Source organism: Lactuca serriola, chromosome 2, assembly GCF_051521515.1.
Source record: "Lactuca serriola cultivar US96UC23 chromosome 2, Lser_US96UC23_V15, whole genome shotgun sequence".
Classification (NCBI taxonomy): domain Eukaryota; kingdom Viridiplantae; phylum Streptophyta; class Magnoliopsida; order Asterales; family Asteraceae; genus Lactuca; species Lactuca serriola.
Genome location: NC_136409.1, coordinates 107,936,475 through 107,961,570, shown reverse-complemented (window position 1 = coordinate 107,961,570; position 25,096 = coordinate 107,936,475). Strand labels below are relative to the sequence as shown.

Genomic DNA, 25,096 nt, shown 5'->3' with positions numbered 1-25,096 from the left:
AGAGGGTGAACAGTTTGTGTCTGGTAGACAAGCTGAAATACATCAGCATGGTAATATACTTGAACCATATCAACTAATTCATGCATATTTAAATGACGTGCTGTTGCGATAGCATGACCACATGTTATACTGAGACTGCATCATTTGCCACATGAACAAGTATGACCGTTAAGGTCTACAACACAAGTTGTTTTAAAATCAGAAACTAGATAAACATATGTCGGCAAGGGAGACGAGATCTGTTGGGGGGGTCTGTGTTGCTTGCCAACCAACAGACTTTTGCATCCTTCTTTGAAGCACCATTTGAGCATACGGTGTTAGTACAGTAGTCAAACTCCCTGAAAAATAAATATGGTTATAAAAGGTTGTTGTACTGGTTATTTAATACTTTTATATTGCACCCGAAAATTTACCTGCCATTATACTTCGTTCAACAAAAGTATTTTGCATGTACTCACGAATTTCCTCGATAAGCGTTATTATTGGTACATTACATTGATTGAGCGATAATACTGAAAAATATTGACGAACTTCCATGTTGAGTACATTCCAACGGATGATAGGGAAATAGGCTCTTGCCCATTTCGGATGACCGATATTCGTAAGCATTTCACGAGCATCATGGCTTAGCCTAGAAAAAATTTGTTCAAAAATAGACATAGTGTAGGATTTTTATGTTATCCAGAACAAAGTTTCCAATGATATTCCAGAGCCTACTCTTGTGCGTAAATATTTATGGACGCTCTTACAAGTGTAACCATGATAAGAATCAGTGAAAACATTATTTACGCAAGAACTAACGACATCGTCCATATTAGATATGAACGCTACTTCCCTACCTTGTCCGAGACTTTCTTTTAACCTCATCAGGAACCAAGTACAACTTACCATATTATTTTCAACTGCCATACCAAATGCTATAGAGAAAGTCGGATTGTTCCCGTCTTTAGCAACCACTACAAACATTGTTTTTAGGTAGTTCCCTCGAAGACGGGCACTACCAATGAAGATTACAGGCAAGAAACAATTTATGAATTCATGGACCTGTATTTTTTAAGAGTGCAAACCAATTAGTTTAAATGTACAAACATTATCAAATGTAAAGAAACAATAGAAATTTGGAAAACAAATATACCACCCATCCAATAGCTAGAAAACAAGATTGGAAACGATCCATCAAATCCGTTTTGAAGTGAGTGTGAGTATGCGGGTTGGTTCGTCTTAGGTTATGAAGGTAAACAGGCAAGTTTTTAAAGCTTTCTTCATGCTTACTGTCAGAGAAACTCATTTCAAATCAGTTATAAGAGACAATTACCAATTACTTAGTGTGCCTAAGGTTGTGGAGGTAAGGGGCTTACCACATGCGGACACATATGTATGTAGGAGCTGGAAAGGCAAGATCCATAATGTATTGTCTTTTCGAACAGTATATTTTTCATTTCAAATAGTATCTTCATGTAAGGTATCTGACAATTGGACTACTCTTTGACATTTTTTTACTACGGTTTCATAGACTTTGACTACTGCTTTGTACCCTGCATAATGTATTGTCTTTTCCAACAGTAGATTTGTTGTTTCAAACAGTATCTCCGTCTAAGGTATCTGACAATTGGACTACTCTTTGACAATTATTTGACTATAGTTTTATAGACTTTGACTACTGCTTTGTAGCCTGCATAATGTATTATCATTTCCAGCAGTATATTTTTCATTTCAAACAGTATCTCCGTGTAAGGTATCTGACAATTGAACTACTCTTTGACAATTATTTGACTACAACTTTATAGACTTTAACTACTGCTTTGTAGCCTGCATAATGTAGTTTGAAACAGTACTTATGGGAATTCACCTAATTGTTTGTCAGTCTTTTTTCTTATTTAAGTACTCCTATAAAATTAAAACAAAATAACAAACAAATTTAAAAAATGGCTTCCAATCAAACAACTTCTTTCTATGCAGCTGCTCCGTCCAATACTCCACATCCATGGACGATAAGAGAGGTAATGGTGGTAACACGATGTTGGATGAACGTTTACGAGGATGTAACAATCATGGTTAACCCTGATTGCTTTGAAGGTGATGAATGGACCCGCACAACAGCTAGGTTTAACCTCTCGTTGGGATAAGGAAAACACCAAACATAAGAAGATATTGTTGGTTAGTGGATGGATTTAAAGGAAAAAATCACATGGTTCAATCGATGGTATCATCATCTTAAAAATAGGTATCGTTATCCAAACAACGACGAAGATCTTTTAGAAATGGTTAAAGATCATTACATTTTGGAGAACGAGGGAAGTGACTTCGAGTATGAGGATGCATGGATTCTAGTTAAAAATAACAAATATTTCATGTAGAAGGCTCTTATATGTGAAATGTCTTATGTAATGTTTGCTACTGGTGTATCTCGTTTTCTATAATGTTTTATGTTTGTGTTTTATTTTTCATGGAATAAAGTAGATAATAAGTAGGGTACTAGATTTAATTAATAATGTCAGAAGTGCAGTTTAATACAAGCAATACAAATTACAAATGCAGGAATTCATTACTTTCCTACATTAATCTAAGGACAATTTAAATCAAATGTGTTGTTGAAATCAAAAGTAGGGTACACGCTTTCGTTCTGTGACCCGCTTCTGGATGTGAATTCATCAGTCATTATGCCATTTTGTGTTGATTTTTTCCTCCCCCCAGATCCGCTCCCCGATTCCCTACCCGTACAATCATTCCTCGTGTGTCCAAAATGACCGCATGTAGAACATTCTTGTCGTATGGGATGCTCGCCTTGCGACGGATTACGACAAGTGTTTCTTGGCCTACCCGGCTGACGTCTCTCCATTATGGGTGGCTTCACAATCATCAAATCATCAGGGATTTCCCACTCAGATGGACTTGGTAAGGGGTTCACAGACTCCTCACAAGTTTTCCTCAGTGTCTCTGTAAAGTAAGCTTTTAAAGCAAATTTCGAACAGTCTTCGTAACGGTTCATTGTGAGCACTTTTATGACATGGCCACAAGGTAAGCCATCTATTTGCCACCGCCTACATGTACAGGTTCATTGTTGGAAATCAACAATGGCACTTTTGCGAGTAGAACTTTTCACTTCAAATCTACTATTTGAGATAGGGTACACCATCCAATTATTACAAGCATTCTTATTTGCTTGTATAATCGTTTCAGCCAATGGGGTGAGTGTTGTTTTTGCTTCAGCTAAAAAATAGACATAATTTCATAATATCATATGAGTAGTAAAATAACATTTCAAGTACTATTATATATAAAATATTAGTACCTGCAACATTACGTTTCTGAAAACTCCATTGTTGCATTGTTGCACGAAAATACTCAATCAACATCAATATTGGCATCTTTCTTGCAAATCTTGACATTGAATTTATCGACTCCGCACTATTTGATGTCATAAGAAAATACCGATTCCCAGGAAAATGTGCTCTGGCCCATCTTTTTGGATTGATGTTTTGTAGGTATTCCCATACACAATCATTTACCTTTTTAATTTTTTTCATCTCATTATCGAATTTTTTAATAGTATAGGTTTTGCATGTCTCCCAAAATAATGCTTGTATTGTATCGCTGCTTCTAAATTTTGCTGAAATGTTGAAATACAAATGGATACCACATATTCCATGATGGGCGTGAGGAAATATATTTGCAATTGACGTCACTATGGATGGAGCCCTATCAGATATGAATGTAAGGTCTTCCACGTTTCCTATACATCCACGTAGTTTTCGAAGGAACCAGGACCATGTCTCCGTACATTCACTTTTGCATATGGCATAAGCAACAGGAATGATTTGGTTTTGACCGTCCATTGTCACTGCGAGCGACATCGTACCTTTGAATTCACCATTTAGGTGACCACCATCAATTATTAGGGTCGACCTACAATATTTGATGAACGCTTGTACCTACAATTATTTATGATGGTATTTACAAATACCAATTAGGATTCATATGTTATATTTGTTATGAGAAATTATCACTACTTACTGAGCAACCCAGCGTGATATACACGAACTCAAACCGATCATCATCATCTGTTCTTATCTGAGTAACAGTTCCTGGATTATGCTTGACCAAGTTGTGCAGATACACTGGTAGTTTGGTGAATGAATCCTATTTGGTACCTCTTAACATCAACAACACATATTGTTTTTCCCGTCATGCCTGTTGGTATGAGATATTGATTGGAAATTTCGAATTGATGTCCCTCACAATTTCATTACCCCGATAAACTCTATTATAATCTCTAGCCAATACTTCAGCAATAAAGTGGTCGAGTAACTTTTTCTTTGATTGTCGATGATTAGACTCCAAGTTTGTTGCATAACATGTGTGTTGGTCAACAACTTTTGTGACTTGGACAGTAGTAGTCGATTTGATTCCCCTTGCCCTAACCATCCAAGAACAATTTTCTACCAAACAAACCACCTCGAACCTTTCTTTGCTCGATCTGGTAGTCTTATACTGCTTACCTTGTTCCATGCATTGTCTTCCAATTGCAAGCTTGAGCAACTCTTTGTCATAAAAAACTTCTAGAACCTTAATCTCTTCATTTATATCCACCCTCTGACATGGAATGTTCACATCATCGTTTACAGGACACGAAGGAAATGGGGGCATACCATGAAACATGGTATCTGAATAAATAAGTTTAGGTTCATCATCAAATTCTTCTTGTTAGAATCGCTCTCTAGGTCGGATATATCCAACTTGTTACAATCCGCAAACTTGCCATATCCTTTTAGTTCACCATCATGCAAAAATGGAACTTCTTGTTTTCCAGATTCCTTACCAACCTTATTCACCACGTCTAGTGTTTTTTTTTTGTCAAAGTAATGATTTACATCAACATCATTAACATATGTACCAACATCATTATCACCGATATATTTATAATTCTCCGGTGTAACATACATAATCGGTTCTGGCACTACATTTACATTTTCAGCGATACTATGATATTGACTTTTACATGGACTTTTAAAATTATCTATTTGGTTGTTGCTCCCTTTTCCACTTGATAAATTAGCTGCAGATGCCTTTCCTCTATCATCCACTTCGTTACGCTAAACGCCTTCTTCAACCACCACATAGACAGACACAAATTTATCTCCAACGACATTTATTACCTTGATCAGCTTTATAATATCACGATCATCAACAATACCACAATAATAGAGTTGTTTTGAATGTTGATAAGCTAGACTGACTTTTGATTGTTTAGAAAGACCTATCTTGCACTTCAATAAATGAACAAATTCGGTGAACGTGGTGGCTTCGTAAAATTCAACACCTAAATAAAACATTCTCGGATTGTATTCCGGTGGCCAAACATATGATAATTAGGAATTAACAAACTCCCATCTTCCATCCATAATGAACAATACGAAATACTCGTTACAACTCATTATCTTAATTTTGGAAATAAAGAAGTTAGAGAGAAGAAAATTTCTCAAATATGAAATAATTCAAAAAATATGAAATACTTTATATATATATATATATATATATATATATATATATATATATATATATATATATATATATATACGAAAAAGTAGACGATTTTGCGAAACAGTAGACGAATATAAATGGCTACGGTTTCATGGGCTATTTTAGGACATTTCTTAATTTTTGGCTTAAAAATTACTAATCACTTTCTTAATTTAACTAGATTACTAATTACCCTTTGGAAAACTTTCAAGGTTCAACTATACTATGATAACTTTCATAACTTTGACCACAACAAGCAAACGATAACTTTCGTTACGTTGACCACAACAAGCAAACGACATCGTACGGATGAAGCATATTGATCCACATCGTATGAATTAGACTTAATGGTGAAGTAGAATGGAGAAGATATTTACATAGGAGAAGATTTTTTTCTAGGAGCGTTGACGTGGCAAAATCTGCAAACACAATAAAGACCATTCCAGGTTCCAACAAAGTTCACTTTAGACCTATCCACCTCCACCTCCACCTCCACTGTTTTTCAGTGACTCTTCTAGCTCTTTGTCTATATAACGCATATACGTATATGTACTTCAACAAATTGTGCGTATTTCCATGTGGGTTTTCTCATTTTCTTAGTCTAGAAAGATGGCTCTTGAAGTCGTAAACATTGCAGAAGATGGTTATCGACCCTCTGAATACGAAGACGATGATTACAATGGGAATTTCGCTAGTACGAAAGTGGAGGGATTGAACAATTTCACTGGGGAAATCAAGAAGAAGAGGATAACGAAAAGGAAAAGGAAAAGAAAAAGGGCAAATTGTGATTCTCAAGAAAATTCAGAGGACCCTTTAGTCGTATTTGGTAGGGATATCATGTTAATGATACTAAACAATCTCGACGCACGCAGCGTGGCACTATCACTTTTGGTCTCTCGTAGCTGGCATGGAGTCGCTTCCAGTGATGCCATCTGGTCTAAAAAGGTACACAAAATCACAAAATAGTCGATAATTGTTGTTGTTTAAGCTTTTTTTCTTTTTGGCTTTATCAATATTCCATCAATCTTGAATCTTGATGATATTGTAGCTTGTTGTGAGTTTAGTACAGGGTTTGGAAGAAGTGAAGCTTCTTTGGAAGTTAAATTTGGAATCTTTTTGGTTTCCTAAATCCCTTAATTGATTGCGAATACAAGTTGCTTAATTGATTGCGAAAACAAGTTGAGTTATTGATAGAATGAATAATTTAGGGTTATAGTGATCCATTATATGCTTTGGGATAAATTAAACTAGTGTCTGCAATTAGAGAGTTCAGACCTCTTCTCAGGTTACATGAAGAAGGTAGATTGGTTAAAACTTTTCCCTAATAATAATCTAATTATCTGCATCTTATTCTTGTGGTACAGAATCAAGAAACTTATATCAAGATACTCAAATACACAAGAAAACATTAAAAGGAATAGTGCAAGCTGAAGAATGCAATGCTTCGTAAAGATGATGTTGAAAATAAAACTTAAATGTTGGTGAGTCACAGTTAATGGCTAACAAATTTATATCTTGGTTTACTATTAATTATTCTTTCATGGGTCACTTATGTATGATATTGTGTGGCTTCTATGTAATCTAATTCTTTCGGAACTCAGTTCACTTCTCATGGTTTAATTTGATTAGGATGGGTAATGAGAAAGAGGAGTTAATAAGTTAGATTGTGTTTTTTTCCGAATTCTTTTTTTTTCCACCCTATTGTCAATTCAAGGCATACATTGTAACTTCTTTTTGTAAGTTTGAGAAGAAGAGAAACAACAAGCTCTGTTGAGTTGTGGAGTCTGATCTGATGGTTGCTGAAGGGACCCTGTGGTTGGAATTTTAGGCCCAAAATAGTATGAATCTCATGTGTTTGTGTAAACTAGTTGTGTGAAACACGTAAATCACCAAATGTTCTCTTTTTTTTTCACCATAATTTGTGTGTGTTGTGTGTTGGGTATTTGTTTTCCCTAACAAGCTTTGTGTAAGTGCTAAGTTATAAGATATAATGTAAATAGGAAACTACAAAAATGTAACACTAAGAGCATCTCCAGCCCACTTCCATTTTCCATACTTTCTCCCATTTTTTCTCTATTCTTCTCCAACCCTACCCCATTTATTCCCCCATTTTGGGGGATATGAATAGTATTACGCCATATTTGGTGTAATACTATGGGGATGAACTTTGAGTTGTCGGTTTTAGTCCCTCTTTTTATAGAATTATACATTTCTAGTTTATTTTTATCTACTAATTATAATATAAATGTAATATTTAATATTTACAGTATTTTGTTATAAGTGGGTTGGAGATGATATAAGTTATCATGTGACCATATTCTATAAATAAATTGTAGTGGGGGTTTCACTATGGGGGACCAGGGACAAGCTGCCTCATGCAAAGTGATAAAACACGAGAAAGGGTGTTGGATAATCAACATGTGTTTATACCATTCGCATTAGATATTGTTGGTTTCCTTGCATCAGGGGTTGTGGAGCCTGTAAAGTTTTTCAATAGAGTCCAACTGGTCATGCATAGTAATGTTGAGACCCCAAGATCTATGGAAGTAGTTTTTAAAAGAATTAGTTTTGCCAAACCATAAAGGTTTAGGGGCGAAGTTTGTTATCCGTTTGCCTTCCATCTCGATGTAAAACATTTGTGAGGGATTTGGATTGAATACCAGAGTTTGTCTGATACTCATCCTCAAGTTGGAGCAAAGATGTTAAATTGTTAATCGCCCCCAATGGATAAAATATATTTGTGCTTTTTATTGTGGTTTTGTGAGAATGTGAGCAAGCTACGAATTGGATTGGTGGAGGGTTTATTGGTTCACTATCACATAGTTAAATATCCCAATGGATCTCATATATTTATAGGTTTTCCATATTTAGGAAGAAGTTTGCACACCTAGTAAACCACACTAATGGGAATATCAAGAACATACTTTCGTTGACATGGTAGAATTCTTTTTGTGGCTACATGTATATTTCTATCCCATGAAAGTAATGAAGGAATACAATGTGAAGTGCTTTGACTTTGAAATCATACTACTATCATTTCCAATGATGATGATGTCATTTGATTTCCAGTGATGATAATATCATCAACCTAGACTACTTTTCACACATAGAGAATCAAATAATCTTCCATACTAAATTTCCTAGGTATATTTTTGTGAGAAAGCATGTAAGGTATGCGAGAACTAGAATACTTGCTTCATACATAGTTTTGTGTTAAGTCAAAGTTGTTGGCACCATTGACTTAAAAAATGATTTCTTTATATACAGTTCTCTGTGTTTTTCTCCCTCATTTGAGATGGAAGAGAACATGTCTCTTTTGGTTTTAAAGATTATGCATATTGGCAATATGCTTAATGTTTTGTCTCCTTCCAATTGTTTTCATATATTGTGAAGTTATCACTTCAAGTTTTTGGTTTTCTAAAAAACAGGACTCCACAATCATAAAACATTGCAGATGCTTACATGTATTGGTGTCTTCTTTAATTTAATAGATTTAGGATGTATTGCTAAATAGTAGACAATGAGCCTCCTCATACTTCTAGAGTTGGAAATATATGGGAATAGCCTTCTGTTCTCTGAATTACTCTTTCAGCATCAAAATCCAAAAGAATTATTAAGTTAACTATTAAGCTCAAAAAGAAACAACACTATGTCTACATAGATGATTTGTTAGTGAGTGAGTTTATGTATTTTAGAATTTTTGGTTTTTATTTGTCATTGTATTCAATTCTGTATAAATCCAAAATGTTTTTTTTTCATTTTTGATCCTTTATGAGCACAACTTGTATAAACATCTATATTGATTGAGAAGAAACTCGATTTCTTGTTGACAGTGTGAAGAATTATGGGCTAGCAAAGCACATCTACCTCGTGTCTCCCAAACAGAGGGATTGTCAAAGTTGGCTGCTTACTCCTTATCAATTATGGATGCAAAACGTGTATGTTTCTCTCTTTACTTCTTTCTTTTCAAAAATGCAAGAGATAGGAATATAACATTGTACTTTACAAATCTTAAAATTGGGTGGATTTTTCAAACTACAATGACCTAATAAGAACAAAAAGAAAAAAAAAATTGTTGTAGTAGTTTAATGGAAAGAAATGGAAGTAGGACGATATAATAAAACAATAAACAATTAAATTGAAGTACTTTGGTTTTTCTATTTCAGAGCCGAATCATGAAGGAAGACTTGTGGGATCATGCTTGGGAGTTTCACTTTAAAAAGGCATGTGCTTTTACTTCATGTATTATCTAATATCTATTATTCCTTACTTTTTGTGTAGGCTTAATGTCATATAAGGGCAACCAGCTATTGATAGGTCATTAAACATGTTGGATCAATTTTAACCATATGCAATCCTACATGGCATCCGACTGGCACCATGTTGGCAAATTTGTTCATAATATATCCATGTGGCATTGAGATCAATTTTAATAGGGTGTACCTGTATTCAATCCTAGGTGGCATTCAACATAAACACCTAGAAAAAATTGTTCATATTTTGTACATGTGACCGGATCAATTTTAATGTGGTGTCCACATGGACTTCTATTTAATTTTATTTTCTTAGAGAAAAAATGACATGTGGATGCCATGTCAGCGCCACCACATGGACATAATATGAACAGAGTTTGTCAGCAGAATATGAGTTCTTTTAAAGCTAAAAAACTCTTGAAATTTAAAAAAGCTATAAGAAGAGCTTTTTCAGATCAAAATTTTTTCAAGTTGCTTGTTAATTAACAAGCTCTTCCATGACCACTGATTGTTCTCAACCAATTATAAATTAACTTATAGAAACAATCCATAAAAAGCTGATTGACAATACTCTTCTACTTCTACTATGGAGATATAAGGGAACTAAACTTTTTCATTTAAAGCTTTTTCATGAAAAAGCTCCAATGAAAAGCTCGCCTATTGTGGATGCTCTTAGGGACTGTTTGGTAAATCGCACTGAATGGTTCCAACCTCTCAACGGTTAAGAGAAGGCAAGCTTTCTTAACCGTTCAGAGGTGGTTCCAAGGTTTTTGGTTCATTCAGAGGATGAACCAAAAACCAAACACACCGAATGAATCGTTGACCGATTCATTCAGAGGTTACCAAACATCCCCTTAGACAACATAATATGAATATTAGTTGGTTGCCAATTTAAGACATTAACCCTTTGGTATAAAATACATTCAACTTATGAGATTTGGCATTGCCACCGTATTGCCGCCAGTCAGCACCAGAATTCTGGCGGAACTTGGATCCATACTGGAAAGGAACAGGCAGACCAATGCGTCGCTACTTTCATCCGGATGGTAGTCAAACTGCGGATCCTGGTGACAAGGTGTGGGGTGGACATGAGTGTTGTTACTCCATTGTTACAAGTTTCTTGGCAGATGGGAAGATTAGGAAGCATTATGTTAGGATCAACAGGTGGCCACAGATGTTGATTTCAAGGGGATGTGATTGGGGGTGGAAGATGTCTAATGAGCTTTTCTGCTACTCGAGTGTTCCAGATGCTGAAAAAAAAGGTGGCACTGGTCCTTGTTTTGTTTGATAGTTTGTGAGATTTTGTGTTGTTTAAATGTAGTTGAAGTTGTTTGTTTGGTTGATAGTGATTGTGAATTCGTGTTTGTTGGTAAATGTATGAATGTAAAATAAATAATGATTTGCTTGTTATAATGTTTTGTATTTAAAAGACTTTTAATTTTTGACCGGAAATCAAAAAAGCAACAAAACGAACCATAAAAACCCCTATTGATAATTTGAACTAATTCTATTTAAGTTATTATTTACCAATTAAAATTGGATATTACATGACAAATAATTACAAATGATGAACAAAAATTAGGGTTTAATGAAATTGAATGATACAAAAGAAGAAATGTAAGAAAGAAGATGCAATAGATTAAAAACGAAACACAATCAAGAGATTGTTCCTGGGAAAACCCTCTCTCACAGCCATAGGCCTTCATATTAGCCATTTTCCAGATTTCCTCTTTTTACTTCTTCTAGAATAATCATGTAGCAGTTTTGATTCATTTGCCATTTTGATTACCCTATTAGGATTTATATGAGTTAGATTTGATGTATTTGGTCTACACTGTCTGATAGAGACTAGAGACTGATGTCTCTTACACCGTCATATTCGACTTAGTTAAGATCTGACTTAATCAACACCTATTAAACAACCCTTAGTTGATAAATAATTGCTTAAATGAATACAATTCTTGCAGTTTTTCTATTTTAAAAAAAAATCATAATGAGCTTTCTGGTAAAATACTGAAAATATAAGGTTGCGTTTAGTTACGGAAAAACAATTTTCATTTACCGTTTTTTGTTTTTCCTTTTCGATTTTCATTTTCCGTTTTCATTTTTCATTGAAAAATTTAAAAAACGCGTTTAGTTAAAAACTTATTCATTTTTCATTTTCAGTTTTTCTATTTAAAAAATAATCATAATGAGCTTTCTAGTAAAATACTGAAAAAATAAGTGTTTTTCTAAAATTTTCCCCATTAAATACAACACAACCAAACAAACACTATCATGGATACAAAGATGGCACACGCTACACAATTACAAACCTTTAACTACTCATCAAGATAATAATAACAATTCAATTAATTGAAGGAAAAAATAACACCAACAATTTATCTTATCATATAGCATAGGGCCATAGTCAAATTGCCAAATACCAATACACTAGATATAGGCATATATAGCAAGTAACTTTCTGGTGTCACAACAAAAGAAGGTCAAATCTTGACCTAATATTCAAAAGTAGCAAAAAAATAACAAATACATCGGATTTTATTTCCCCTTATGATAAGAGCATGATTTTTAGGTTGATTACCAGACCTCAGGGCGAAGTTCACCGGTTGCAGGAGGCATCCATCTTCCAGAGTTATAAACACTCTCACCAACTTTCCACCCTGGCACATCTTTCATTATCCTCGCCTCTTCTTCTAAATATTTCCTCCATTCTTTCACAAATCTAAATCACAAACCAATCAAAATGAATTTTTAACCAAACAACAACAACAACGAAAGAGATGACCATTTCTGCTTGATTACCTTTCATCCTCTTCTGCCTGTAGCATTGGCAAAATTGCCCTTCGGGCAGCATACTTTTCCTCCTTTATTGCCCTAAACGAATCAAAAAAATAAATGTATACATTTGCATATTAACAGAGTTAAAGAAGTGAGAAGTCTAATACTTTTATAAGAATTACTTGTAGAATAGAAGGACATAGACAACAAAGGGGGACATTTAAGAAATGTTTGTTATGGAAAATTAATACAAATTTTATTTTTAAAAAAAGTTGGAAGAAAGTAAACAAGCACGCAAGTAGCTTACCATGTGCTTACATCATGCTTACAATTACCACAACACAAGCAACAAGTACATTAGGTGGAAGGTTTTAAAGAAATAGGAAGAAACAAGTAAATGAGGTGTACCTTCCTACTTACATGTAGCTATGAGATCTCAAAGAAATGTTTTCAAGTATGCAGATGTTACAAGAAAGAATGCATTAACTGTTTTGCATTAAATGTTTATGCTAAATAATCAAAACCATAATTACTCACTAAGCTTAAAGCTTACATATATATCTCAGAAGCAAAAGGAAAGGAGTATGGACCACATGAAGTAGTTATTGTTATAACAGAAGTTTAAGATGTACTATAAGTTGTAAAATAGATTTTCTTTATGCACTTCCGCTTATGTAAACTTGTTAAACCGTGATGAAATAAAAGATACTATCCTAGTGAAATAAAGTGTATCAATTGTTCATGCATCCACAAAATGAGCTTTTTCAATAGCTTATCGGGCCAAATACGTTGTTTAAAGTCTAAAAAGTTAGTGTGGGAGGTTCTTCATTTCAAAGCTTTTTTACATTGCTTGTAAATTTGCAAGCTTGATACTTGATAGATAAGAGTTTTCTTTTTTTTTTTTTTTTTTTTTTTTTGTGGGGAAATGATGTTCTAGCCCTACAAACTATTGGGTTTCATTTTAAAAGGTCACTAGTGCTTTTTTTTGGTACTTTAGGGGCTTAAAGTCAAATTTAGATGTTAAAAAAGCCATTTTAAACAAAATGAAGGGGTGAACCGGTCATCTTTTGTCTAGTCAACCAATTGTGGGTAGCCAGCTCCTTGTCTTGCTAGAAAGTTGTTCGAGGGTAATTTAGTAATTTTTCTTATACTTCAGGCTTTTTTTTGTTAATGGTAGTAACATGCTAGTGGGGACAGCTTTTTGTGGTCTGGTGTGGTAGAATTCATCTTTGTCTTACCCTAGTAGTATAAATACTCAGTTAGAAGGTAGAGAATAGCTAGCTAAGAATTATGTTACTGGAATAAAGAGAGGTTAGGGTTCTCAATGTACAACCCCAAAGCAAAGAGGTACCACATAAATAGACACATAATCTAATTTTACCTGTAAAACCGGACAAAAAAAGCTTCATACCTTTTTTAACATTTTTAACAGGTAAATTTGACTTTATAACACTAAAGTACCAAAAAAAACATTAGTGACCTTTTAAAATAATACCCAATAGTTTGTAGGGCTAGAATGTCATTTTCCCCTTCTTCTTTTTTTCATATGTTAGATACTATTCTATTCATTTAGTCTATAAATTGATATTGGTATGGCCCATAAAATTACCTTTTTGAAAAAGCTAGTATAGTGGAGGTTTGTTAAACTTTTTGGTTTCTTGATGTGGCGATGACATGGCACCAAAAAGCTCATCTATTGTGGATGCTCTAAGCTCCATAAGCTAGAATGCAAAAGACCGGGCTCAAAGGCCCCTTACAGACACAGACACAGACACAAGACAGTCTTTTATTGTGTTTGGTATGCATTGGAATGAGACTAGACTATTGATGTAAATGGGACAAAAAAGATTGGGATTGTAGTCCATTACACCCAAATTTCTCAATGTTCAAATCACTTAAATATATTTCTTATCTCAACCCTAAGCTTCTCAATGCTAAAGTAAGTTTCATCATAATATCATACCAAAATAACATGTCCCAAAAGGATTCTATACAATAACTTTGGGATTTGCAACTTCTTTTAATGGCAGGAAGTTAAAAGAACAATTGAGTCAGATTTGCTGGGAGCCATTGCAGATATAATTTGCTTGGAGACTACTATGATTCAAAAACAAGAACACAAGATTTCAATTCCTGAAAACTCAGAAGTTACAATGAGTTTTTGTTACAAATTTTGTCACAAAGAATTGCGATTCGTAGTATTTGTCATATGCAATCATCATTTTCTCTAGTAAACCAGATACTCATATCAATAATCAATCTCTTTAAATGTGAACACCAATAAAAGATGAAAACTAGCTCTCTAAGTAATAAGCACCTTCTCGTGTATTATCTATCCAATTTCTAAACCTAGAAATGATCCAGCAAACTATTTCTGAAATTCATAACAGATCTGATACAATTTTAGTTTTGGATCATCAATTAGAACGCTACCTATCTTTAATCGCAGTTCAATTAGACAATAGATGCTTGAAAAGAAGAACAAGGGGTTTCCGGAAATCGAGATACTTACCTACGGATTTTGTTGCCCTTGCCGACCTGATACATACCCCAAGAGAAAATGCCGAAAGTAGTGAGGAATATGGCGACGGCGCTGGGTCCTTTGGACGGGATCCTCCGTGCGTACCTGACCGGCGCAAAACCGCCTGGAGGAGGACCGTCTTGGAGAAGTGGCATGTCCTTGACACTCGCCATTCCTGGCTTGTTCCTTATGAAGGCCTCTGTCATCGTTCTTTGCTCACAGATTTGCCCTCTCTTTCTGCAAACTTTTGCCAAAATACACAGAACCTATTCAACTGGAGTTTTGGAAAGAGAGAGAGTAGAAGTTTTCACACAAAACGGAGATGCGGAGGACACGTCTAACTTGCGCACATGTTAACGCTAGCCTAACTAACCTGCGCATTTAAGTTTTGGTCGGTATAACTAGGGATGTGCTTGGGGAAGGAACCGACCCGAAACTGAATAATCCGAAACCAGAATTAGATGAAAAGTGGGAACCAAAACCCAGACCGATTATACTAATACGGACCGGTTCGGTTTGGGTAATACGGGTTTCGGTTAGGTTATTAACCTGAAAGGAACGAAATAACCCAAATAAACATTTACACTATGTTTTTAAACCTAATAACCCAAATAAACCGAAATGACCCGAATAAGCCAAATAAACCGAAATTGTCCGAATAACCCAAATAAGGAAATTCTACATCTAGTTTAAGAAAAAAAAAATATTAATTATATTTTTTTTTCTTAAACTAGATGTAGAATTTCCTTATTTGAGTTATTCGGGCAATTTCAGTTTATTTGGGTTATTCGGTTCATTTCGGTTTATTTGGGTTATACGGTTCAAGTGACTATTCACTTTCCGGGTCGGTCTTTTTTGCCGGATTAAACCTTTATTCAGGTAACCCGGACCGAATAACCCGCAACCCGAATTGGACAAAAATAGATACCTGAGAACCGACCCAAATAACTTATTTGGTCCTAATTCAAGTTGGTTCGGTCTGGGTTTTGGTTTCGGTTCGACTATTCGGTCCAAACGCACATCCCTAAGTATAACAAGGGAAATTGAATAATATATGCTAGGTGACAACGAACAAACATCATCCACAATGTTCACTGTGGCTCATGGTCGTTGTCATTTGTGGTATACACGACGACCCACCACACCTACTCACAATTGTTTTGGTGTTTGACTCGAAATTTAAGTGTTTAACAACTAGTTTTGTAATTTTTTTAAATAAACTTTTACATATATAAATACCAATATATATTGTCTTATTTTTCATATAATTATTTTCTCTTTTTATTCATGATGACGTGCCTAAGGTGGCACGACAGAATCGTACCTAGCCGAAGCGTTAAGCGTTCCAGACGGGCTAAGCCCAGTAGGTTCAGCGCCCGCTAGCTCCCCTGGGGACAGAATGCTCAGGCGAGGAGCTCGCGCCCGCCAAAGAACGCTCCCAGCTCCAAGACAAAAGAGACAATCAGGGGACAAACAATGGGGTCAGGCCATTACCGCCAGAGCCAATGAGAGCGCCCTGACGGTTAAGGACGCATGACCTTCCAATCAGCGCCTCTGATCTTGTATCCCCAAAAGGCGATCTTGTCCAGTATAGACTGGGCAAGAGCGCTAGGTATAAAAGGATGCACCCTCAGACTCACAAGGTAAGCTCTGCTCTCTAAAAGTAAGATACCCAAAAAACCCTAGATACCTTCTAACTTGACCGTCAGAGCGTTCTTCCAGGAGCACCCTCCCAGGAAACGGTTGACGGCCTCTCTTTCTTGTGATCTTGCAGAGAAAACGAGGAACCTAATTTAGTAGCACTAATCCGGTTGAAGCCAGGTCACATCAGTTGGCGTTCATCTGTTTGTGAGACGAAGAACACAAACTAAAAGCAAAAAGCTAAAGAATCAATGGCGTCTGACGACAGCGAAGGACACGATGCCATCAGGATAGTCTCATACGCTCCATGGCAACGTTGGACGAAACACCACCGCCCACAGCGGTCAACAGAGCGAACCTAGGTGAGGGAAGCTCTACGATAACCACCAACACCGCCTCGCAACCGACAAATCACCAACCGAGAACAACTCCGGCGGGGCCATTCTTAACCACATCCCTTCAGATGTCGTCATTCTTTGTACCACCGACGCAACAACCACCACCGGTCCACTCAACGATGCTACCACCAGGCCAAGTTCTCAACATTTAGCCGCCGTTTTCAGTGCCACCGTTCAATCAGGTGACGGGTGGAACGGGCCCAATGCTTTCCTTACCCCCACTGACGTAGACTATGGTAGCTCATACACCACCTATCTACTCGATGGCGGGCACCTGGACCGGACCGACCATTTCCTCCAACCATAACCTCCAACAGGCCTCGACAATCAACCCTTTAACACCAATACACCCTTTCTCCTCCAGTTGCCATTCCAACAACACCCCTTTTACGGACCAAGTCCAGGCTACCATGCATCGTCGTCATACGGTTTAAACTCTAACACCAGCGGCAAGGCACATCAACCATTCCAACCCAAGACTGCCTTTCCCGCAGCGTCACATCCCCATTTGTCAAAGAGTTGCTAGACTACGAAATGCCAAACACGGCCAAACTGCCAACGCTTAAAACCTATAATGGCACTACCGACCTAGACAGCCACATCGACACGTATGAGTGTACAATAACGTCTCTAAAGCTTGATGAGAGGTTCTGGTGCACATATTTCCCGATGACTATCGATGGCAACACAAGCACATGGTTCAAGACATTGCGTCCAGGCAGCATCTCCAATTTCGCTCAACTTAAATACATATTCCTTACCAACTTCATGTAGCTAAGAAAGTACAAAGGAGATCCTCATTCCATAATAGGCTGTAAGCAAAAGGAGGGTGAAACCGTACGAGAGTATTTCACCAGGTTCATAAACGCAACGTTAGACGTTCCGGGACACGACGAGGGACTCATAGCTGGCGCTTTCACGTGGGGACTTTTACCAGGCCCTTTGTCATAAAATCTCATGGGTAAGAAACCCCAAACAAGGGCCGAGTTAAAGGAGAGGGTAGAACGATATCTGAGGCAGTAAGAAGGCGAAGCAGCAAAACAAGCATACCTAAATGCTATGACGACCAAATGCCACAATCCAAGCCACACAGACTTTCAAGGGGGAGGCAGGCACTTTGGCCAGGTAAGGAGGCCCCAGGCGAGGTTTCGACCATTCGATAGAGACAATAGACGGAGTCGTCGACCGGAGGTGTACACAGTATCAAAAAAACAACAACAAGACAAGTCACCCAAGAGCCGGTATTGTGAATACCACAAAAGCAAGACACACGACACTGCTAGTTGTTCGGTACTCAAGAAGGAAATGGAAAAAAAGCAGCTCAAAGGAGACTTGGTGGAAATAGCACGGAGCCTGCACGCCAAATTTGACGCCGAAAATGCCAAGAACGCGCTTCGAGAAGGAGTTCAACCCAAGGAAATATTCATGATACATAACAAAAGAAGTGGGGAGGCACAATCGCCAAATCGATGGGTCCCCAGGCCCCCGGCGCGAACACTCACGTTCTCTGCGCAAGACCCCCGTCCGGAAGGATGGAGAGGTGATAACCCATTGGTAATCCAGGCCTCCATCAAGGATGTAACCATACATAGGGTCTACGTCGACACAGGGAGTTCGGCAGACATAATTTATGAGCACTGTTTTCAATTTCTCCCAGATCGTTGGAAAGACAACCTGAGACCCACGGCGGGGAGACTGGTCGGATTCACCGGCCATAGCCTGTGGCCACTGGGCACGATTCACCTCCCCCTGATAATCACCAGCCACGATAAATCAATGAAAGAAGACGGTCCTAATCGACTTCGTGGTCATTCGACATTCGGCAGAGCATAACATTATCTTGGGAAGAATGACCCTCCTAAAGCTAGGAGCGGTCCCCTCGACCATGCATGGAATCTTGAAGTTCGACACTTCGGCGGGCCCAGCCACAGTACTTGCCACCCCTCCCAGGGAATTGCAGTGCTTTACGGTCATGAAGCCAACAGAAATGACTAAGGAAACAAAGAAACCGCGACAAGACCCGAGAAGAGGAAAGGAAATAATCAACGAAGGATACCCTGATCAACCGATCAGCATTGGTCACGACCTTCCAGGTCACGTAAAGGAAGCAATAATCGACTTACTCAAACGGTACAAGTACATATTTGCATGGACCCCTACAGACATGGTGGGGGTAGATAGGAAGGTCATTGAGCACAAACTAGTGATCAAGCCAGGGACAAAGGAAGTGAAGCAGAAGAAAAGGGTCCAGGGAGGGACCGCAACAGGGAAATTAACGCAGAAGTAGGTAAGCTGGCGGAGGCCAGAATAGTAAGGGAATCAGTTTTCCCAACCTGGATTGCTAATCCGGTTATGGTACGCAAGCAAGACGGGTCATGGAGTATGTGCATTAACTTCTCAGACTTGAACAAAGTGTGTCCCAAGGACTGCTATCCCCTCCCGGAGATCGACCAAAAAGTGGAGTCTTTGCAAGGGTTTAAGCTAAAGTGTTTCCTGGATGCATATAAGGGATACCATCAGATTCTGATGAGCGAGCAGGACGAAGAAAAAACAGCTTTCTACACGGATCATGGCACCTTTTTTTATACCAAGATGCCTTTCAGATTGAAAAACGTGGGAGCTACATACCAGTGCCTGGTCGACTCGGTTTTTGCCAAGCAAATTGGGAGGAATATCGAGGTGTATGTCGACGATATGGTGATTAAGAGCTCCCATGAAAGCAAAATGTTGCAAGACATCGAAGAGACCTTTTGTACGCCAGAAAGGGTCAAAATGAAATTGAACCCGGCTAAATGCACATTCGGGGTAGAATAAGGACAGTTCTTGGGGTACTATGTTACCAAACAGGGCATCCAGCCTAGTCCAGTTAAAGTGGACGAGTTTATGGAGACACCACCCCCAAGCACCCTCAGAGACGCACAGGTTTTGAATGGGAACTCACGACCCTGAGTAGGTTCATCTCGAAATCCGCTGACAAGGCCATGCCATTATTCCACACATTGAAAGGCTGCATTGAAAAGAAAAACTTTCAATGGAAAGCCACGGTGGAAGAAGCGCTCCAGAAGATCAAGGAAGCACTACACAAGCTGCCCACACTGGCCAGTCCCATCCCAGGGGAAACACTGCAAATGTACCTCTCGACCTCAAACGAAGCGATATCTTCAGTGTTAACCATAGAAAGGGAAGGAAAGCAGAAGCCGGTATACTTCGTGAGTAGGGTGTTACAGGGCCATGAGCTCAATTACCCCACCCTAGAAAAGCTAGTCCTGGTGCTCATCTACGCGGCGCGACGTTTGAGGCGCTACTTCCAAGCGCACCAAATTGAGGTGCTAACAAATTGTCCCATCAAACAGATATTGCTCAAGCCAGAAACGTCGGCCGGTCAGCAAAGTGGGCAATTGAGCTAGGGGAGCATGATATAAGCTATCGCCCAAGTACAAGAATTAAGGGGCAAGAACTAGCAGATTTCTTGCTCGAAATTCCAGATGAAGGAAACTCAGTCAAGGAAAGAATCTGGGCAGTAGAGGAGGTCCTGGCCAACAACCGCTCATGGAAGCTATATACTGATGGGGCATCCAAAAGGGAAGGTTCAGGGGCAGGCTTAATCCTGACTAGCCCAGAGGGAGAGGAAGTGACTTATGCCCTTCCGTTCAACTTCCACACCTCAAATAGGTGGAGTATGAAGCCTTGCTCGCAGGGTTGCGATTAGCCAAACAAATGGGTGCGAAGGCTGTGACGACCCTAACAGATTCAAGATTAGCCGCGAACCAAATTAACGGAAGTTTTGAGACAAGAGATCAGAGAATGGAGAGGTATGTTAGAATGGTGAGACAGCTAATCCAATCCTTCAGACAGTTCATGATCAAGCAGATACCTCGAAGCGAGAACAAAAGGGCAGACACCTTAAGCAAGTTGGCATTTACATGTTTCGATCATCTATCAAAGAAGGTTTTGGTAGAAGTAATCAGGGAAAGAAGTATTGATGAGCGGTAGATAAATACCTTGACAACCACTGGGCCCACATAGATGACACCATTTATGGAGTATTTACAAAGGGGAGTACTACCAGACGACCACAGTGAAGCCAAGAAAATACGTATAAAGGTGCCCTCGTATGCGTTGATAAATGGGGAGCTGTACCGAAAAGGGTTTACAGCACCCTGGTTGAAATGCGTAGATCAGGCCAGAGGGATGGAGGCGCTACAGGAAGCGCACGCAGGCCAGGCGGGCACACATGAAGGAGCTAGAGCTTTAACAGGTAAGGTGCTCCGGATGGGAATATATTGGCCCACTGTACACCAAGACGTGCTGGGAGTGACTAGAAAATGTGGGGAATGCCAGTCTTACGCTCCAGTCCAAGCAAACCTCCCGGTACCACTGCAGAACATATCCAGCCCATGGCCGTTCTACCAATGGGGCATAGACATTGTAGGTCCATTCTCGGAAGCACCCGGAAAGCTGAAGTACATGGTGGTGACAGTAGACTACTTCACAAAATGGATTGAAGCAGAACCTCTAGCGTGCATAACAGGAAGGCACATGATAAAGTTTGTATGGAAGAATATCATGAGAAGGTTTGGAACGCCTAAGGTGCTCGTCAGTGATAATGGCCTACAATTTGTTGAAAATCCTTTCAAAGAATGGTGCGCCAGTAAAGGGATAAACCAGCGGTTCACATCAGTGGCGCACCCATAGGCTAATGGGCAAACAGAAGTGTCTAATCGAACCATTGTGAATGGGATCAAGAAATGGTTGGGTAAGGCAAAGGGGAATTGGGCAGAGGAGATACCGGTAGTGTTGTGGTCATACAGAACCACTCCACGAACAAGCACACGGGAGACCCCATTCAACCTAACATATGGGACGGAGGATGTACTCCCCATGGAAATAACGATTGGCACGCTAAGAGCCGTCAATGCAGATGAAGAAAGCAATGCCCAAGACCTAAGATTGAATCTGGATGTCCTCGAAGAGAGGCGCGAGAATTTGGAGATACGCCAAGCTGCATATAAGCGTGTAACAGAAAGATATTACAATCATACGGTAAAGGAGAAAGCGTTCAGAATAGGCGAGTATGTGCTAAGAAGGAACAAAGCAAGCCGAACCCAACCTCAAGGCAAGTTGGGCCTAGTATGGGAGGGCCCATATAAGGTCATAGAAGCAAATAGGAAGGGCGTATATGTGTTGGAAACAGTGGAAGGAAGGCGGATACCAAGAACATGGAACGCCAGAAACTTGAAGAAGTTTTTCTTTTAAGGAAGAAGTGGCAAACATCCCCAGTTGCCCAGTGTCATGCTTAGTATACCACATTTTTAAGTACTCAGTGTACTCGATTTCATGCTTAGTGACATGATTCTCATATTTAGTATATTGGAGCCCATGGTCAATGTAATCGAATGGTTGATATACCAAATTTTAATACTCAGTGTATTAAATCTTTTAAAATGTTTAAAATACTTAACGCGTTAAATTTTATTTTTGGGTGCTTAGAGAACCTAGCCTTGACACTTAGCATGTCGATACTAACGTGGGCAAAATAAAATGCTTAGTGCATCAAAATACTGTTAAAAGAAAGCAATGCTTAGAGCATGCAGCTGGACACCCAACACCCTAAATGTTTTTACATACAACCAAAAGATAACGTTATTGCAAAGCCCATACATTACATGCCCAAAGCTAAACAGACAAAAAAAAGAAGAAAGGACAAAAACAACAAAAGAAAACTAGAACAACCATAGAGAATATTTTCATGCCCCAGGAGGGGTAGCACACGATGCCGGAGCATCTTTGATTTCATCACCACTGCGTCCATCGCCAACAACCATTCCCACCACCATACCCTCGTCACCCACTCCAATGTCGCAGTCACCATCATCCTCAACATCTTGTCCATCCTAACCAGCATCACCATCGATCACCCGCATAGTCTCATCCCCTTGAATCACCATACCCTCTGGGGTACCTTCTAAACAAGAGAAAGAACAAAACTCCCGGAGGCCACCAATATTCAAATCTCCCAAACCCAATAAAGATGCATGATCCATACTCGCAAACGATAACAGAGCATCATTCATGCTAACCACCGGAACAGCGGAGGAAAGACAAGCACCAGCGTCATCAGACCCAGCTCCAGCGGTCACATTCTGAACATATTCAATCCCAGCCACAAAAGCAGCATGCCGAATGAGACTTATAGCATTCGTGAAATTCGGATGCTCAATCAGCTTGTCCACAATATGAACGACACCCACAGGTACCAACCAATCCAAATCCCGGCGAGAGGCAACCACATCCGTTTGCAAAGAAGAGATTAACTTGTCACGATCAGCAGCATTGTGCTCAAGACTCTCAAATTGAATCATCAAGCCTTCAATCACTTGAGTAAGGGAGTCAACCTTGGCTTATAAAGCAGCTCTAGCATCGTCAAGGATAGCCTTCTCAGATACAAGGAGCTGACACTTTTGTTCAGAAAGATGGAGGTCTTCACCAAGCTCGCCAACGTGACGCTCCAGCCTTACCACATGCGACTCGCACAAGGCATGAGTAGCCTCCATTTTGCTAATGGAATGGATGCGTCGGGAGCTGGCAACAAGGTAAACATAGCTTGCGCGGCGGCGTAAGCCATGTTGTGGGCAAGAGCAGGGTTACCCATGGCCTCCATGTCACTAACTGCAGCAGGAGGAAAAGCATGGCGAGAGAACTCCAGAGCATTGGCACAAACGCATAACCGAGAATCATTGTGAAGATTCCAAGAAGGGGCAAAGACAGGGGACCTGTCGGAACTCTCCCCAGTAACACCGCCCAGAGGGAGTGACGCCTGGTAGGGATCGCTAGAGTCCTTGACAGGAGAAAGCTTCGAAGAAAGAAATGAAACACTTGAAACAAGTATATGTGAGATAGATGGAACAACAGGCTGATCACGTGCCCCAGGGATCCCTTCAGACTGTTGTGCGTCGTCATCAGGGATTACAACCACGCCGATTGGCACGGAAGCCATAGAATTCAACAGGCGGGAAAAGTTACGCCTGGTCTAAATTCTCTTGGCAACATTAGGTGCACCGGTAATTGGTTCACCCATGGCCAAAACAACCTTCATCTTCGCCTGCATACGCCGAAGATCAGCGATGATACCCTCTTTGCTATCCTCGCTACTCTCCATGGAAGAAGAGAAGGTACTACCCAGAGGCATGACAACAGAAATAGGGCGAGCGTGGAAGGGATTCGTCTCCAACGCTGACTCACCTGTAAGAGAAGTAGAAGGGGCAGCAGTCAAAGCAAGTTGGACCACCCGACGAGGCGGAGGGAGCCAGTAAACTAGATCCACCTCGCGGCACTCCAGCTTAGCCCGGTAGCGTTTCCGCAGAACCTCATCCATAGACAAAGAGGATTCAACACCTGGGAAAGCCAGAACGTGAAGTATCAGTCACCAAAAAAAAGAAAGAAGGAAGGAAAAGAGGAAAAGAGAAAGCCAAGCAGGGCACTTACCATCAATGTTGCAAAAGAACACCGCCATTTTGCCACGACGCCTCCAAGAGGGACTCATCCCTACACTGGAGAGGAGGGCCTCATAGTAGTCCTCAGGTGTTACTTGGATGCTTTTTAGGTAATCAGCAACATCCTGATTGTGGGGGGGAAAGCTTAGGGATAGTATCAGCAAAGGTATTTACACGATACCGACCACTCCTAACCAGTTCTTGATTCACCCACAACCACTTATCCTGCTAGTTCTTGGGGGTTCGTTTGTCGGGAACTAGAGCATGTCCTCCTCGTCGGACTGAAAAGGTGCACTTATCTCCTGTGACGCAAAATCTGAAGAAGTACTTAAACACAAAATAGTCAGGAAGATAGCCATTGGCCCTGCAGATCATCTCGAATGCTACCACTTTGTTAACAGCATTCAGGGTCAGCATCTGCAAACTGCAACCATCCTTCTGGAGAACTTCCTCTTGAAAGTCCGTTAACGGGAAACGGATGTCAGCGTC

At 39.3% G+C, this 25,096-nt stretch overlaps 2 protein-coding genes across 2 annotated transcripts; one reads left to right on the top strand and one right to left on the bottom strand.

Annotated features, from left to right (window-relative positions):
• Positions 1-5,950: 5,950 nt before the first annotated feature.
• On the top strand, positions 5,951-11,211 carry LOC145086612 (uncharacterized). Its single transcript, XM_079024430.1, has 4 exons — positions 5,951-6,465; positions 9,354-9,458; positions 9,687-9,743; positions 10,738-11,211. The coding sequence occupies exons 1-4, from the start codon at positions 6,130-6,132 to the stop codon at positions 11,059-11,061; spliced, it is 822 nt and encodes a 273-aa protein (XP_078880556.1). The 5' UTR covers positions 5,951-6,129; the 3' UTR covers positions 11,062-11,211.
• An 896-nt stretch (positions 11,212-12,107) lies between these two features.
• On the bottom strand, positions 12,108-15,414 carry LOC145086611 (NADH dehydrogenase [ubiquinone] 1 alpha subcomplex subunit 13-B). The gene is made up of 3 exons (XM_079024429.1): positions 15,067-15,414; positions 12,579-12,650; positions 12,108-12,498 (listed from the first exon to the last, which is right to left on the bottom strand). Exons 1-3 carry the CDS (start codon positions 15,279-15,281, stop codon positions 12,354-12,356), a joined length of 432 nt encoding a protein of 143 aa, XP_078880555.1. The 5' UTR covers positions 15,282-15,414; the 3' UTR covers positions 12,108-12,353.
• Positions 15,415-25,096: the final 9,682 nt, after the last annotated feature.

Bases quoted from the DNA above. Each gene is read 5' to 3' on its own strand.
- LOC145086611 (XM_079024429.1), bottom strand. From the start codon at position 15,281: ATGACAGAGGCCTTCATAAGGAACAAGCCAGGAATGGCGAGTGTCAAG. The intron at 12,651-15,066 runs GTAAGTATCTCG...TGATTCGTTTAG, and splicing joins AAGGGCAACAAAATCCGTAG to GGCAATAAAGGAGGAAAAGT. The intron at 12,499-12,578 runs GTAATCAAGCAG...TTTGTGATTTAG, and splicing joins CAGGCAGAAGAGGATGAAAG to ATTTGTGAAAGAATGGAGGA.
- LOC145086612 (XM_079024430.1), top strand. From the start codon at position 6,130: ATGGCTCTTGAAGTCGTAAACATTGCAGAAGATGGTTATCGACCCTCT. The intron at 6,466-9,353 runs GTACACAAAATC...TCTTGTTGACAG, and splicing joins ATGCCATCTGGTCTAAAAAG to TGTGAAGAATTATGGGCTAG. The intron at 9,744-10,737 runs GCATGTGCTTTT...TATTGCCGCCAG, and splicing joins GGGAGTTTCACTTTAAAAAG to TCAGCACCAGAATTCTGGCG.